General features: G+C 51.5%; 1 protein-coding gene and 1 long non-coding RNA gene across 3 annotated transcripts in view; one reads left to right on the top strand and one right to left on the bottom strand.

The window, feature by feature from the left end:
* GNAO1 (G protein subunit alpha o1) overlaps positions 1 to 17,778 on the top strand; it is a 176,618-nt gene that overhangs the window by 91,838 nt on the left and 67,002 nt on the right. For both annotated transcript variants that reach the window (XM_043898519.1, XM_043898521.1), the window contains exon 3: positions 4,867 to 5,008. In XM_043898519.1, the coding sequence (XP_043754454.1) occupies positions 4,867 to 5,008 (142 nt within the window). The remainder of the gene's footprint in view (positions 1 to 4,866; positions 5,009 to 17,778) is intronic.
* Positions 11,674 to 16,423, bottom strand: LOC122691745. The gene is made up of 3 exons (XR_006340496.1): positions 16,299 to 16,423; positions 16,036 to 16,206; positions 11,674 to 12,650 (listed from the first exon to the last, which is right to left on the bottom strand). It is a non-coding gene; the product is annotated as an uncharacterized LOC122691745 (long non-coding RNA).

Below are 17,778 nucleotides of genomic sequence, written 5' to 3'. Positions count from 1 at the left end.
GAACCAGGAACCAAACTGGGGTCTCCTGCATTGCAGGCAGATTCTTTACCAACTGAGCTATGAGGGAAGCTCTACTATACAATAGGCACTTTACATTTATTTCTCACAGTGACTTCTTGCAGTTGAGGAAACCAAAGTCTGAGGAGTTTCCTAGGAACACACAGCTCTTGAGTGATGGAGTTGGCATCACCCACATTTTTCTAACTCCTCAGATCTGACCACTGCTGTACTCTTCTCCCTGGAATGAGATGGGAAATAGAAAATAAAGGGGTCTTAAGTGATACTTTTAAGGATAAATGATTCAAATCAATGCTGAGGCAGAGTTTGGGGGAGAAGAATGTGGCATGAAAGAAATGCTGAAGGACTTACACTAAAAAAGTGCTGCGTTTTTCTCTGAATAGTAGCATTATGAATATTACTTACTTTCGGTGTTGTTATGCATGGTGCAGCTTTTCTAGGGTTGAGTCAGAGGGAACGGAAGGTATAAAATTCTACCCTGAAGCAAGAAGCCCAATTTTAAGCTAATATAAGCCAGCGTGAACAAGTTATGCAACCAATAATCATGATTTGAGCAGTTTTTGCCCAAACTGCATCATTTTTGTAAGCCCCAAATGAAGCTTTCTTATTTGGGGCCACCCCAGACACCTGTGAGGCCTTCCAAGCAGTATTTGGTCTAGTGCACCCCAGGCTTGAGGTGTGGCAAAAAAGACCATGTACTTAGAGACCCGGGTTCTGTTCCGGCGTTTGGCTCTTAGTGTTTTTGCTGACAGCCGTTAGGCCAGTTACTCAGTCTTACTCAGTCTCAATACAGATGGATAGAATAAAAGTCTACCCTCCCTACCTTGTCAGGTGGTGTAAAGGTTAATACTAACAGGTGTGAAAAAAATAACCCTAGTGGAAGGGTCTAGAGAGCATTCCCAGGAGAGTAGCAAGGCTGGCTGGTCCAAAACCAAGCATGAGAAACTCATGGCGCTGGCTTCTCGCGAGAATGTGTCATGGGAACCAGCAAATCCAGACTGCATCTCTCAGGGCACCCAGAGTTCCCACCCTCTGAGGAGAGTCAGGCCATGGAGGCTTTTTAGTGATGGTTCTAGAGTTTATAGTATGTATCTTACCAGGCTTTACTTTCAAGTAATATTATGCTTTGTTGTTGTTGTTTAGTCACTAAGTCATGTCTGACTCTTTGTGACCCCATGGACTGTGTGTAGCCTGCCAGGCCTCTCTGTCCATGGGATTTCCCAGGCAAGAACACTGGAATGGGTTGCCATTTCCTTCTCCAAGAGATCTTTTTGACCCAGGGACTGAACCTGTGCCTCTTGCACTGACAGACATTGGCATACAGATTCTTTACTGCTAAGCCACAAGAGAAGCAATATTATGCTACTTCTTGTATAATATAAGAATTGTTCAGCAATATATTTCCATTTTACCCCTCCAATCCTTTGTGCTGTCATTGCATAAATTTTTCTTCTACATGTTATCATATGTATGTCACAATACATTTTTCAGCCTTTTTCCTCTCTCTGCTTCAGTTTAGATGGTTTCTATTGCTGTGTCTTCAAGTTCACTATTCTTTGGGGTATCTCATCTGCTATTAGTCCCCTTCAGTGAAATTTTTATTTCAGATACTGTATTTTCATCGCTAGATACTCTATTTTGTTCTTTTTTAATATCTCCCATTTCTCTGCTCATTATGTTCATGTTTTCCTTTAGTTTCTTGAGAATATTTTAGATAGCTGTTTTTGAGGTTTTATTTGTTAACGCCATCATCTCTGACACTTCTGAGTTTGCTTCTGTTGACTGATTTGTCTCCTGGTTATGGATCACACTTTCCTCCTCCTTTGCATATCCAGAAATGTTTTTATTGGATGCTGGATACTATGAATATTAGATTGTTAAGTGTCTGGATTTCACCGTCCTCATTTAAAGAGTGTTAGATTTTATTTTGTCATGCGGTTATTTACTTGTGGGTCAATTTGGGTTTTTTTTTTTTTGAGGCTCATTTTTAAGTTTTGTCAGGGCAGGTCTAAAAGTAGCCTTTATTACCATGGAGTGAGCCTTCTGGGGTCTCTGCCAAATGCCCTCGGTGTTTGACTCTCCATTCTGACCAGTGGGAACTTGCACCACGCCCAGCCTTGGGTGAGCTTTGGGACGGGTCTACCTTAGAAGCTGCCTGACGCATGTTTCTTCTCAAGTTTGTAGAGTCTCACTCGATTCAGCCAAAGGCTCAAGAAGACCTCCATTCAGATATGTGGAGCTCTCTGTCTCGCTGTTTCTCTCTCCTCTCCTCTTTCCTCTTAGGTACTCTGCACCTCCGCCTTCCAGAACTTTTCTCTTTACCCCATGCGCTCAGGAAGGCGGCCGTGCTTTGCGCGGGCCCTCCCTCCCGGCGCTGGGGTCTGGTGAATGCCTCCGGGCAGAAAGCCAAGGCGATCATAGGACTCATCCCTCACAGGACTCGCCACGCTCGCTTCCTTTCCGTCCCAGATCACAGTCCTGCGCTGCTTATTCTCCAGTGTCTGAAAGCCCTTGTTTCATGTATTTTGTCCAGATCTCTGGTTGTTTACAGTGGGAACTAACAATTCCCTTTGAGATTCCCTCCAGGGTAGTACATATCCATGATGCAGACTGGATGTATGCTCAAGAAACTTGTACAAAGCTGGATTTAGGGCTAATAAAAGACAGTGAAAAGGCAGTAGGGTCATTTTGATCTGCTTCTTAGAGAAACTCTGGATAAAGACTCACAACCCTGCACTAAGTCACATTTTATAATAGAAATCATTAATATCCATCAACTGACATGGGGATAAGTAAAACATGGCCTATCTGTGTATGGAATCTAGTTTGACAATAAAAAGAAAGGGAGCACTGATGAATGCTACAGCATGGAAGAACACAGATGAACACGCCCAGTGAAAGAAGCTAGTCACAAAAGACGACACTTCGTGGATTGCGTATATGTGAAATGTCCAGAGTAGACAAATTTGTAAAAACATAAGGCAGATCAGATGAGTGGTTGCTTCCTGCTGGGGGTGGGGGATGGAGTGACTGCTAATGGGTACAGGAGACAGGATTTCTTTTGGGGAGGATAAAAACATTCTGAAATTAGACTTAGCGATCACTGCCCAACCTTGTGAATATACTAAGGAATGTTGAATCTCACACTTTGCACGGGTGGATTATACGGTCTGTGAACTATATCTCAGTAAAACTGTTTATAGAAAGACTCATTAGCAGTGTTCTCCAGCACCGAAGGACATGAAAGGTTGGAGAAGGGCTGCAGAGGTAGTAAGGAAGTCTGAGCTATCACACAGGTGGATGTACACGTCACGGGTGGTATTCAGTCTTGGACTGAAAAACGTGACCACAGGAGAGTTTGCAGTTTACTGGCAGATAAGTAATGTTGGATGTGTGTGTGTGTTATGTGTGTGTGCATGCTCAATTGTGTCTGACTCTTCATGGCCCCATGGACTGTAGTCCATCAGGCTCCTCTGTCCATGAAATTCTCCAGGCAAAAATAATGGAGTGGGTTGCCATTCCCTTCTCCAGGGGATCCTCCCAACCCAGGGATCAAACCCACATCTCTTGCATTTCCTGCATTGGCAGGTGGGTTTTTTGCCACTGTGTCACCTGGGAAGCCCCTGATGTTGGGTGTTAGTCTTAAAATCCATTTGTCCTTTCTTAATTCCCTCAACTGTGCCTCAGCCATGAGCGGATTCTTGCAGAGTCTCAGTTTTACCCTCTTTCTAGTGTTCCCTGCTCCCTGGACCCTTGTCAGCAATGAGCATTCCCTGAGCGGCCACCATCTGCAGGAAGCAGGGGCCTCAGGGCATGTCCGGCCTCGGCCTTGACCCCAGCTGAGCCTGAGGACAGAAGGGCATGGAGCGTTGCGTGGCCTCTGGGGACTGCAGCGTCACCTCCGTGTCCTCTGTGTCAGGTTCAGAGCCTCAGAACAAGGGTGACACAGCGGTCACATCCCAACCGAGGATGGAGAATAGGCCCCCTCCTCCTGCTGGCTCTTCTGTTGTCAAAGATGAAGGTGGTTCATTTGAAGTGAGTGACCTTACCTTCGTTAAAAGCAGTGGAAGTTTCCTGTGAAAGAAAAATGTGTTCTTCATCTGCAGGCTTCTTTCAGGGGTCTTCAACAGTATGCTCCTGAGTGGATATTTAAGCTAAAATCCTGAGCTTTGCTTAAAAATACTATTGGCAGGACTTCCCCAGTGGCTTAGTGGTTGAGAAATCTGCCTGCTGATACAGGGGACAGGGGTTCAGTCCCTGGCCTGGGAAGATTCCACATGCCTCAGGGCAACCAAGCCCACGTGCCACAGCTACTAAGCCTGCGCCCTTGAGGCCATACCCCACAGCAAGAGAAGCCTCCACAGCGAGAAGACCGCGCACCGCAACCGGAGAGTAGCCGCCACTCAGCGCGACCAGAGAAAGCCCACACCCAGCACCAAAGACCTAGAGCAGCCAAAAATAAATATTTAAAAATACTCACGACGAGCATATATTGAGTGCTCAGTGTGTGTTCTGAGTGCGTTCAAGTGTTATCAACCCCTTGACTGATCTTGCTTCCACGGTATGTAGGGAGTATAAAGAAACTGCATTTCTTTTTTCCACTGTTGTGTTTTTCACATTAATTTTTGGTAATTCAGGTAGATTTTTTCCTTCAGATACTGTGGTATGACCACAGCAGCTCAGTAACTCAGCATCCAGGTTGGACCAGGCCCTCAGCCAGCTAAGCCAGGAGGTTGGCCGGGGACTGGGGGGAAGAAGGGAGAGGGGACGGCTCCACACATCTGACGCGCCCGTTGCCAGGTGAGGCCAGCGCACTCATCAGACATGCTGTGTGTGGTTTCCCTCTAGGATCATCCACGAAGATGGCTTCTCTGGCGAAGACGTGAAACAGTACAAGCCCGTGGTCTACAGCAACACCATCCAGTCGCTGGCGGCCATCGTCCGGGCCATGGACACTCTGGGCATCGAATACGGTGACAAGGAGAGAAAGGTAGGCCGCTGTGCGCCCGTGGGCGCGGGGAGGAGACGGCCTGTCGCCGGTCCCCGCCGTGTCCTCTATAAGGCCAGGCTGCTGCGTGGGGACAGGACGAGACTGTGCTGTGTCACCAGCCAGCACCGTCCACCTGGCCAGGACAGGCCAATGGGGCTCCGGCAGCGGGCAGACCGCCACAGCGCGATCGCCGACGGAGGCGACAGATGCAGAATTCCAGGGTTTATTGTGTAGATGACAAAGGGTTGGTGACACTGCCCTCAATCGTGACCCTCACAACATTGGCCAAGTACATACCCTTGGGCAACTCACTTGAACAGAAAAAAATATTTTTTAGGCACTATAAGCCCCACCTGGCCACCGTCTCCTCTCCTTAGGGGAGCTTTCCTTTCCTTGCCGGCGGTGGGGGCAGCCGTTTGAATCCACATTCTTCCTCCTTTGCGCCAGGAGGCTGTTCTTTCTGCCCATCTGAGGTGAGTCTGAGGACCAAGGGCACTCTCCTTCCTGCAGGAGGTTGACATCCTAGAACAGGGACAGTTTTCAGTTGAGTTTCCAGGCTTCTGATAGGTGGTGAATGGAATAAGTCATAAAAACTCTGATTTGCAAATGTCTGCGTTCACTGAACCTTACACAGCTGTACTGGAAAAGCCAAATAAAAGGGGCGAGGGGAAACAGCCTTGGAAAATTCTCTCCAGGAGTGGCTCTTTGTCTCCTGCTGGGACTCTGAATCCCAACCATCCTTTCCCCATGACCTGGAGTGTGAGGTGGGGAGCAGGTGGAGGCCGCCAAGTGCCTAGGCCCCTCGTTGAAGCCTCTGGATAGAGAGCATTAAGCTCCGATTACCGTGTGGTTTGGTTGTGCACTATGTATATATCCTTTCTTTGCCAAAAAATTACCTCCCTCACACAGGAAAACCATCCTCACCTTCGCTGTGTGTAATAAATCATCTGTGACAGATAGCTTTAAATGTAAAATTCAGTATTTTATGCACAAAATCCTAATTCTCTGCGACAGTCACCCCAGCTCAGGCATTGCCTCCCCCCGGAGGAGGGGAAATTGAGTGACTGAGAGTGTCCAGGGGAAGCCAGGCGCCGCCCCTCGGCGAGGAAACCCTTCTCCCTGGGGACGGGCTTTGGTTTTGGTCACAAAGCCAGGGCCATGGAACAGGGGACACTGCGAATTCTTCAGTTTTATTTGCACTAAGAATTCACTGAGGGTACAGTGTGCCAGGCCTTGCTGGAGAGGTGTGTGTATGAGCCACTCATTCATGTCCGACTCTTAGGACCTAATGGACTGTAGCCTGCCAGGAGCCTCTGTCCATGGGATTTTCCAGGCGTGAATGCTGGAGTGGGTTGCCATTTCCTTCTCCAGGACAGTAGAGCTAGAGAGACCCGTCAGCAAAGAGCAGCTCAGAACATCAGATGTAGCCAATACAGGTTGCCAGTAGCCAGACAGGTTACAGGGCTTCATTCATTTCCATGATGACGGTCACAACAGTAACACCAGTAGCTCCCTTGTACTGAGCACCTGCTGGTGGCCAGGAACTGTGCCATAAGCACTTTACAAGTATTGACTCACTGTTGTCAGCTCGGGCGGGCGTTAAAGCAGGACATGCCCAGTCCGGTCTTCAGACACGGGACTGGCCTTTGGTCTCTCTCTCTGCCTTTTGGCCGAAGAAAGCTTGGTGCCTGAATCTCAGTTAACCAGACGACGGACACAGTGCAGAAGGCTCATGTGTCCATAGCACACACTTTACACAAACACACACACCCCACAGCCTGCCAGACCTTCCAAAAGTGTGTGTGTTCACTGCCACGCCCACCTCTCAAGCAGCTCTTCCTTCCTCAAAACCTCCTGCCCTGATTATAACCCTAAACAGTCAGCGTGACTTTGAAATGCTTTTCTCCTTCGATTTTGGAAAAACCAGTTTATTATCCTGAGTAGAGAGGTGGTTGCTTGGGTATTGCTAGGAACATGACGTGTTAAGGTCTATACTGCGGGGCCCCTTGGCCTCTGTGGCTGTTTCTTGTGTGGTGGAGACAGCCCTCAAGTAGAGGGTTGGGAAAGGCTCCACTGAGAATGGAGACGGAGAACAGAACGGGTACTTCCTGGAGAGTCCCCTGGACACGGAGGAGCCGGAGCCCGGTCCTCTGCCGGCAGGTGGCACCACGACACTCAGGCTCGCCAGGAAGTCCTCCAGGCCCCGGGGCGGCTCCTCCTGTTTTATTTCACCTTAGGCCACAGTGAGCCAGGCAGCTTCAGAAGGTGTTTCCTGGGAGTGGTCTGGCGTGGATTTGCTGTCTAGGAGCTGAGTGCAGGGACCACCTCCCCCACCCCGCCCCACCTATCAACTGTGGGGGATGTGGGGGGTGAGGTGGAACAGGGCAGCTACTTCGCAGTAGGTGGCCAGGGAAGGTTCCCCTGAACCTGAAAGGGATATTTGTAATTGAGAAGGAGCCGTGGGAGGAAGAGAGACACCACCAAGCAGACACCACCAGGCCCTGAGAGAGAAGTGAGCCTGGTGAGTTGTGAGAAGTGAGTGAAAGTGGAAAAAAAAAAAGGAGGCACAGAGAGGCAAAGCGATTTATCCAAGGTCATTCAGCACAGAATACATATTTATAGATTTGTAACCCTAAGGAAGCTATGGTCCATGTGGCTCGGGTCCAGGGCAGAGTCCCATTTAAAGAGACACAGTACAGCCAGGCAACACATCTTCAGAACCCAGTTCTTCTGAGTCTCTCCAAAAATACGGAAAGGCACTCAGAGGACAGCTCCCACTTCTCTTCTCGAAGGTCCTTCCCTGTCTTCCTCCTGTCTGTCCCAGTCCTGCTTTCTTGAACTGCTTCCTTCCCAAGTGCCCCAGACACCTTCTCTCTACCCACCCCCACAAGCCTGCCAGGCTTTTCCCCTCTTGCTTCTCATTTGTCCTTCTCTGCCTCCTTCCGTCTTCCTCCCTCTCTCCTCCTCTCCCTCTCTCCCGTCTCCAGCGTTCTCTCTCCCCATGCTCCACCTCCTTCCTCCGCCTCCTCCCCCACCTCTCTCTGCATCTCCAACTCCCTCCTTCCTCCCCTCTCCCTCCTCAACACAGCTCATTGTCATGTAAATTGTCCTAAACTTTTGAGAGGATCTTCCCCCTCCCACTTCTCCCTCCATCCTCACGCCCAGGGCCCACATCTGCATCACAAAAGCAGAGAACCTCGCCTGGCAGAACTGGTCTCAACCCTGACACTGAAACAAAGTCTGGGGGAAACTGGACAATTAGAGGATTAGGAGGTTCATTTGGGCAAGCAAAGGATGGGGAAAGTCTATGAACACTCGCTTGTGATAAATTTGGCCACACCCACGTGTATATAGAAATACACACAAAATTTATGTGCATATGCAATGTATACTTGCATATGTAAAGCACATTATAATGGAACAATAGCAAAGAAATAATGGTTTGAACTTGTGTGAGGCTTTATTCAGTTGAAAAACCCTCTCATTTTCATTTTTACATTGTGCACATGCCTATTTCTCCCACTAAATTTTAAACTCCCTCTGCAGAGAATATAGGTCTTATCCATCTAGTACAATGCCTGACACAAGAAGTATTGGGTAAACTGCGTTCCAATCCCAGTTCAACCACCAACTGTATGGTCCTGGGTACACTATTTAGCTTCCTCAGTATTTCTGTCTGTAAGATGGGCATAATTCTAATACCATCCCCATTCATCTGGTGTTAAGGTTAGATGAGGTAATGCACATGGAACGCTGGGACAGTGCCTGACACGTCCAGCAGTCCGGGGTCAGTGCCCGAAGCGGGACTAAAGGTCAGTGCTGGTGCTGGAATTGCTACCCAGCCTCTGACGGTTCACCAAGGGGCTTCATTGGAATGCCCCCTCCCTGCCCTGAGATAATTGTACTCTTTGGGGAGGCAGAATCATATTTCACACTTAGATTCTAGAATGTCATCAGATCTCCTCTAGTAAGAGAAATCTTGCCATTTAAGTCACACAGTGGAGCACTGAACACTGTCTCCTTTTTAATAAGGGAAATGCTGTGATGCAGTCTCCACCGTGCAGTGCTGTTTACCCTGTGGTTTACAAGAATTCTGAAACAGACGAAAACAAGGATGCTCTCTAGTCTGTATCTGCCTGAGTTCCTGGGGTCTGGAGAAACCTCAGCGGTCGTTGTCAGGTCTGATGGGGGGCTGGGGAGGTGACAGATGAAGGCCCAAACCTGAGGCCGGAAAGAGGCTTCCTCCCAGCAGCGGCATGTATACCACCATGCGCTGGACACCGCCACTCTTCATCTGTAGCAGACCAGCCCTGGCCCAGCTCTGACCCTTTGCCCACCCAGGTTACAGAGCTTGAAACTCCTCCTTTTAAGATCATCTAAGTCTGCTGCTCCATTTTGCAGATGAGGGCCCCACCTGGCCCCAACAGGAAAGAGACTTACTCCAGGGATGACGTGGCAGGCCCAGGACTAGAACTTGAGGTTTTCTGAATCTCTGCTCAGTTCTCTTTCCATCTCAGCAGCCTGCCCCAGATCACTCAGCCAACCTGGGGCCTCGTTGTCTTTCATTTGGTGGGTCAGCAAGTCATCCCACAGATATTCAGTGAGCAGTCACAACACCCCTGGCAGACAGTGCACAGGGAGGCAGGGTTAGATGCAAAAATGAAAGAGGGAGCCCACCCTTTGATTTGCAAGGCCTCCCCGGCTCTGCAGGGTTCAGTGCAGCCAGGTCGGCTTGCTTCCTGTCATCTAAGACTGGATCAGGCCCCAGGCCCTGGGTTTGGGGCAGGTGTCTGTTTTTTAAGACCTGCCATAAGGAGTGCCACACCTGGCTGCTAGTACCTTGGCCCAGGTTGGCAGCATAAGTGGCTCTTCCTGGCCCTCCTCCAAAAAGACCAACTCAGAGGAAAGGCAGGTTTTAAGATGGGGAAGGTAGAGGCGGGGGATTAAAACGCCAGGTTTTGAGATGGCCCTCTAATGCCTCTCCTCCTTAGCCTCTTCTTGGGTTTCCACAGCTGAAGATGGTCGCTCCCTCCTCTGAACGCGGTCATTCTGGAGCTCCGGCCCCAGCCATCCCCCGGCATTCTGCAGCCGGACAGGCAAGGAGGGGAGCCTGGAGGGCCAGGACGGTCTTGTCTACCTGCACATTCACCCATTCAGTCATTCACGTAGGTGTTCCTGCAGGGGTGGGCGAGACCCAATCCCTGGCACCAGGGCGTGGGCAAGGAGGACAGATGCTTCAGTAGACAGGGGTGTTTTCTTTTGATTTGTTTTTAATTTTTATCTATGTATTGGCTGTGCTGGGTCTTCATTGCTGTGCACGGGCTTTCGCTAGTTGTAGCAAGCTTGTGGTGTGGGGTCTTCTCATTGCTGTGGCTTCTCCTGTTGCAGAGCACGGGCTCCAGGGCGCTTGGGTTTTAGTAGTTGTGGTGCATGGGCTTAGTTGCTCCACAGCACGTGGAATCTTCCTGGACCAGGGATCGAACCTGCATCCCTTGCATTGGCAGGCGGATTCTCAACCCCTGGACCACCAGGGAAGTCCAGTAGACAGTGTTTTATCTTTTCATCAAAATGTGGTGATAACGATGCTCCTCAGTGGGTTGTCTTGAGGGTTAAATGACTACTAGGTGCAAGATCTTAGAGTCGAGGCCGGCAACCAATAGGTACTCAGGAAAGCTTAGCCGTTATTAGCATCATGTGCCTTGAAGCAGAGTGACAACGACTCTAGTTTTCAGAGGTTGATTAGACATTACAGATGAATGCCAGAAGTGAGGCAGGCCCCCTGGCTGAGGGCAGGGGTCTGAGCACTCATGGGAGGAGACCTGCCTTTGCCTGGGATTTGTCCTACTGTTACCTGCCCATACTCAAGAATCAGGAAAGCCGGATCAGGCTTGGGCTTCTTTGTGTGATTGGCATTTAATGAAGGGGTGCTCATGAGAAGATGGGGGTTCTCCTCCAGGGAGCTTTGAGAGCTAAACAGAAAACCATGTTTCTGAATCTTGATAGAATGCTGAGCCCTTCACTGCCTTCATAAGTCAAGTGTTGAGAGCACACGAGGATATTTCCTTGTCGATGGAGGGTCATAGTGGCCCTCAAGGTTCTCTCGGTGGATGTCAGAGACTGTGGTCCAGGCCCAGAGACAAAGGACATTCCAGCAGAAGGCTGGGCCTAATATGCCACCCCGGGACATTCTGAAGAAGTTGCTTTGGGGACTAAGTTGTTGGAAAAACTGTTCAGCTGGGAGAAAGCCCATGTCCTTCCTGCCTTGAGGCCTTTGATCCGTAGGCACCAGGCCAGGCATGGACACGCTCCCAGCCTTGTTCCTCGGGACGCAGTTACAGTTATGGAAGGATTATGGAGGTGGTCCCCATTTTGGGTATGGCATAGTCACACCCTTAGATATAAATGGTAAACACCTTCTCTTGAGCAAGTCACAGAGCTCCCCTTGAGTTGCATTGTGTAAGTTAGGCTGTATTTGGCTGCTAGTGAAGGCCGCCCAACCATCGGTGTCCTTGACGGTAGGGACACTGTCAATTCCTGGACAGGACTCGTGAGAGATGGCGGCCCCGGGGCTCCTCGCAGCATCAGGCCTGGGTCCACCCCGCAGGGCCCTCTGGATGCTCATGGCTCCAGGTAACACCTCCCACAGGGACTCCAGGGTAGGAGGGGAATGCTGGGTTGCCCAACTTCAAACCGCACATCGGCCTAGCAGGGAGAGAGCTGAGGAAAACAAAAATGTGGCTTTTTTTGGCTCTAGTAGGACACAGAGGCAAGAGAGAAGGCCAAGGGATGGCACTGGTCACCGCTGGCCACTCTGCCTGTGAACTGTCATGGGGATCTGTTAAGAACGTGGAAGCAGATGTGCTGAGTCAGTGGGAAGTCCAGTCTGGAGGCTAGAAATGGGGGTACAGGGGGCGGCTACTGTGGGGAATGTGTGCTCCTCCAAGCTGGGACAGAGGTGGTCTTAGCTTCTTCTCTGGTTTCTGCCTTTGTTTGCCCATTTTTAGTCTTTTCCGGCCAATATAGCAACAATACCATAGATGGGTGGCTTAAATAACAGAAATGTATTTCTCACAGTTCTGGAGGCTGCGAAGTCCAAGGTCAGGGTGGCAGCAGATGAGATGTCTGGGGAGGACCCCTTACTAGTTCACAGACAACTGTCTTCTCACCGTGTCTTCTCACCGTGTCCTCTCGAGATGGAAGGACTGGGATTGATCTCTGGAGTCTCTTATAAAGGCACTTGTCCCCTAACCCCCTCCCAGACGCCTCGCCTCCTAATATGAGGACACTGGGGATTAGGTTTCTACATAAGAATTTTGAGAGGACACAGTCGGTCTGTAGTACCCACATCAGAAGCTGGAATGTTGTCCGGAGGGGCACTGGAGACAAGAAGATGGTTGGTGGCAAGTAAATCTGGCAGCGCAAAGCTACGGCAGAGTGTCTGTGCGGAACATCTGTGCAGAGGAGCCTGGGGTGGGGCTCGCCAAAGAGAGCAAGGCAGTCCACCCCAAGACCATCACCCACCCAGCCTGGCGCCCCGGCTTCCCTGGGCAGGCTGGGTGACTGCTGCGCCTGGCCTCCACGGCAGGGCTAGTGGAGTGGGTGTTCAGGCCTGGGCCTCGGCCAGTCTCTGCACGTTCATCATCTGTAAAAAGAGGTGTGGAATTTTAACAAGAAGAAAGGAAACCTAACGACTCCAACTAACAGTAAATGAAAACCGCAGGCAGTGATGTCTTGCGCTTGTGTCTCCTCCCTCCCTTTCTCTTTCTCTCTCTCTCTCTCACAGTACCGTACACTCCCCTCGTCGGTCTCTCCCTGTAAGCCCTGAATTACCCAGTTCTAATGGTGAAAAAAATGTTATGACTGTGCAAGTGAATACTTCCGAGCATCAGGTTAGGGGGTCCCCACTAGTGGCCTTTCCCTTGAGTATATGGGGGCCCCACATGACAGCCCTCAGTCTACCCCCACCCCCTACATTTCTGCTGGTTACCCCATAGGAAAGCCAAGAGCCTTCTCTTTGGAGAGGGAGCATTGTGGGCACATCTTTTGGGCTCAAGGTGGCAAATGAGCTGCCAAGGATCTCGCCCAGCCTCAGAAGACATAGAGGACATCTCAGAGAGGCCTGCCTGGCCAGTGCTCATGTGTTGAGGCTCTTGGCATGTTGAAACATGAAGAATTCTTAAAATAAGGTCACCAAATTGTGTATTTCAAATGGGTTTCCCTAGTGACTCAGACGGTAAAGAATTTGTCTGCAGTGCAGGAGACCCGGTTCGATCCTTGGGTCGAGAAGATCCCCTGGAGAAGGAAGTGGCAACCCATTCCAGTATTCTTGCCTGGGGAATTCCACGGACAGAGGAGGCCGGCGGGATCACAAAGAGTCAGACACGACTGAGCTACTAACACTTTTAAATGTATGCTTAACAAATTAATACTTTGGACTCACCTTTATTGCAATGCAGTATAATTTTGCTACCCAGAACATAGTCTATAGGATCTGTAAAAATGTTAGTATGCAGTGCAGGGCCGGCTGTATGGTCCTGTAGGGGACACAGGTTCAAGCCTTGTGGTGAGTGAGCATTGTCACCGTTCACCCCGGAGGTCTCTCCCTGACTGTGTCTATACCTAATTTAGTCCAAACCCCACATTGGAGCCCCTTGTGAATGATGGACCCTTTCTGAGGGACCCAGTGTTTTACAGAGGAGCCAAGGGACCCAGAGATGGACTTTGGCTCATTGTGGGATGTCGGAGTGGGAAAGGGGCTAGGGGCTGTGCCGAGGCAGCCGTGTGGGTGAGACGGAGAGGGTAGCCGTGGAGTGGTGTCTGGGTCCCTCCGTATCTCGGAGGCCCTGTGCTCTGCGTGCCTGGGGCGGAGGGGTGTAGTCCCACACAGGCAGGGTGGCAGTGGCTTCCCCAGGAAAACCAGCGCTGTCTGCCCTTGTCATAACCACACACACCCATCTTCCTCTTTACTCAGCTCCTTCCCCTCTTATTTATTTACGCCTCCACAACCTACTGGGATCTTGCACCACTGCTGAGGACCCCCTCTGGATAAGATAGGACACTCTTGGTCACCAAAGATAAGAAATACAATCAAACTGGCTTGTGAAAGCAAAAAAACACTCCCCTGGTTCAGGAAGGAAGAAGTCCAGAGGGTCTGCTGCAGATGAGGCTCCACCCTGATGAGCTGCCCTGACTCCTCTTCAGTTCCCCACACTCTGTCCCCCACGCGGCCTTCCCATTGGACCCACAAAATCACTTCTCATCTTGCAAGAAAACGGCTGTCACAGTTACATCACCACCTCCTCCCGCTCCCCCCTACCCCAACCTGCAAGCATCCCTGAATGTGCAGAGCAGAGGGTGTGCCCCTGCACACCCTTCCCCATGAAGCCACTTAGATCCTGGGAGTTGCCCTCTCTCCTTGGCCCCACTGAAATCACATGCCCATCCCTGAACATCGCTGAGCCAGTCTGTGACCAAGGGGATGCAGTACTCTGATTGCCTGAAGGGTTCCTGGGACCAGAGTGAATTCCCCAGGAGCTCATGAAACTGGAAATGGAAGCAGAAGAAAGAGATGCTGGGGAGGCCACCGTAGCCATCCTGAATACTCTCCTTGACTTCAGAGCTGCCCACTGTGCCTGATTCATATCGTATTGGTGGATGGCCAGCCACGCTCAAGCTAGTATAGCAGGATTATGACATAGCCCAGTTTGGCTGGAGCCAAAGCTGCTCCTCCCCTGGTGGCCTCTCCTGCAGTGGGCCAGCCAGGATCCCGGGTGCAGCCCCCAGCCCACCACTCACCCTTCCCTTCTCGCCTTTCTGCTGGGGCTGCGGCAGTGGGTGATGGCAGAATGGGTGAAGGCAGGTGGAAGACACAGGCCCATGTGCAGGAATATCTCCTGGGAAGACTCCTGTTTTCCCAGCCCACCTGAGCTAGCAGGGACCTTAGCCATGCGCCAGTCAAGGCTTTATTTAGAGCCAGACCAGTGCAGCTGCAGAGGGCCATGCCCAGCGGGAGGCAGCTCAGCAGGGGTCAGAGCCAGGACTCGGAGTCAGAGATACAACCTTGAGTCTTGGCCTTGCCTGTCATCAGCTTTGGACTTCAGGGTGGTCACTTGGTTTACTCAACCTTAGGTTCCTCATCTGGAAACTGAAGGTAATAATAACAATGACCTGCTCACAGGGCTGTTTTGGTTGAAGAATTCATATATGCTGAGGGCTAAGCATGGGGCTTGGCACGCAGTAAGTGCTCAGTAAACAGCTCTTGTTTTTGTCTTCCTCTCAATAAGGATGTGTCACCAGGCACATCACCCCGTGTCTGATGAAGGGAGAGCCAGGACTAGAAGCCTGGCTGTGACCATTGTTTCAGAACTGGGTGAAGAGCTAGTGCCGAGGCCACTGAACAAGTCAAAGAGGCAGCCTCAGTCCCTTCCCCCGAAAAATTCCCTGTCGGCTCTGGTTCCAGGCTGGGGAGCAAGGTGTGTGCCCCGGCCCCTGTCCCCCTTCCTGGCTTTGCAGGAGTGGAGCTGAGGAAGGCTACTCCTGAACCGGGGTCCTGCGAGGCCCGAGACAGAAGCCAAAAGAGGTAGACCCAGGGAGAGAGGAGGCAGGACCCCAGGGAGGAGAGAGGCAGTCGGCACTGGGTGATAGTCCCCCAGGAACGCTTGAGATGGTTCTTCTTGAGTAGGAAGGTCGACCCCCGTCAGGTGTCCCAGCATCAGTGGAGCGCCTGGCACAGAGCACATGCTCCCTGAATGGTTGCTGCTTTGTTCCTTTGTATTAAGGCTGTCCCTGATCTGAGAACATCATTCCCACCATTAACCCTGCCTACTCCCCGTGGCTGTAAGTATCTTTTCCATCTCCTGGGCCCCTTCAGCTTCTCTCTCCCTCCCTCTTTCATTGGTTGTCTCACTTGTTCTTTTTTATTTTTTTTAAGTCCTTATTGAATTTATTACAGTACTGCTTCTGTCTTATGTTTTGGTTTTTTGGCCGTGAGGCATGTGGGGTCTTGGCTCCCAAACCAGAGATCGTACCTGCACACCCTGCGTTGGAAGGCGAGGTCTTAGCCACTGGACCGCCAGGGAAGTCCCCTCACTTGTTCATCAGAGACACGTGTGCTGTGGTCTCCTGTGCACGAGCAGTGCGTCAGGCACTGGGTGAACAGGAATGAGCGGAGACGAGCAGCCTGGCCTCAGTGTCCGCATCTGTAAAATAGGGGTGTTTCTGTACTTACCACAACAAGTGCCACAGGCAGGGTGTGCCACATGCTGGTCCAGACACAGCGTGAACATGTTACCAGCTCTGACGGGCTCAGGCAGCGAACGCCCATCACCCAGCACGAGTGCTGGCCGTCGGCCCCTCTACGGACTCACTCCCGAGTGAGCCCGGGAGCAGCTGACGGTCCTAGAGGAGCTGTGGATTAGGAGCGTTTGCACAAGCAGACTCTCCTCCCCCAGTGTCTCCGGTCTGAGGTCCCCAGGGCACAGTCCTGAAATAGCTCACTGCCAAATTAGGTCCCGCTTTTGCAGCTCTGTGGGCACCATCCCCCTTCTTGCCCAGGCCTCTGTCTTCCTTCCCTTCTCCTTCCTGCCGCACTTCCCTGCCGGGTGCCTGGACCAGCTGGTGCCCTTGATGACAACCAGCCGAGGAGAGGAAGGCGGCTCACTGTGCCCAGCTCTGCAGACCAGGGTGCCTGCTGGGGGCCCAGGTGCCCCCCACCCCAACCCCAGCTGTTCTCAGAGTCCGGGTTGTGCACCTGAGTGAGCAGTACCTTGATTCCCAGATACGGCCCTCCCCAGGGCCACATCCAAGTGTCCCCCTGCAGCAGGGAGCCTCATGATAAGGTCTCGGCCTCTTGTCTTCTGTGGAACCACAGCGTGCATCCTCCGAGGGAGGTTCTGTGTGTCATGGGGCAAAGAGCACACTCTCAGGAGTCAGGCCAGTACAAGGTCAACACTGGATCCTCCTCTTTTAGCTTTGTGGCCTCAGGCAGGTTGCTTAAGTACCCTGAACTTGAACCTCAGTTTCCTCCTCTGTAGAATGGAAATAATACGAGTGTATATCAGCCAGGGTGCAGGTTTCCCTGCTGTTACAAAGACCGCTAAGTAACAGTGGCAGAAAGAAGATGAACACACATTTCTCTCCCGCCTGAGCACCCCGGAGGTGGCACTGGCCAGGCCCTTCTGCCCTGTTGCGCTGGCACACGCAGGGTCTCTGCCTCGTTCCAGGCCTGAGGCGCCGCCCCTGCTAACCCTCCTAGCCCGTGCTGTGCTGTGCTGTGCTGGGCTTAGTCGCTCAGTCGTGTCTGACTCTTTGCGACCCCACGGACTGCAGCCCACCAGGCTCCTCTGTCCATGGGGATTCTCCAAGCAAGAATACTGGAGTGGGTTGCCATGCCCTCCTCCAGGGGATCTTCCCAACCCAGTGATCGAACCCAGGTCTTCCTCATGGCAGAGCATGGGAAAAAGGGTGGGTTTGACTGAGAGAAGATCCTAAGTGTCAGGGTGAGGAGTATGGATGCTCATGGCCTGGACTGGGGGGTGTTTGCGTTGGGGGAAGAGCCTACGGCCAGCAAAGGCTCCATGGAGACTGACTGGTGGGCAGGAGAGGTGCAGGCCCCTCCCTGGACCTTGTTGCGTCGTGTCAGTATGCTTCCGGTTTATTTCTCCAAGACCCAGTGGTACTGAAGGTCCTGGCCCGGCACATCAGAATCTCAGATCCTCTTCCACCAGCTGCTCAGGGGCAAGCCTCTCTGCAGTATGAGAGTCCCATGGTGC

The sequence above is a fragment of the Cervus elaphus genome, chromosome 4 (assembly GCF_910594005.1).
Source record: "Cervus elaphus chromosome 4, mCerEla1.1, whole genome shotgun sequence".
NCBI lineage: Eukaryota > Metazoa > Chordata > Mammalia > Artiodactyla > Cervidae > Cervus > Cervus elaphus.
Note: the sequence above shows the minus strand (reverse complement) of the source record. Positions and strands in the feature narration are given on the sequence as shown.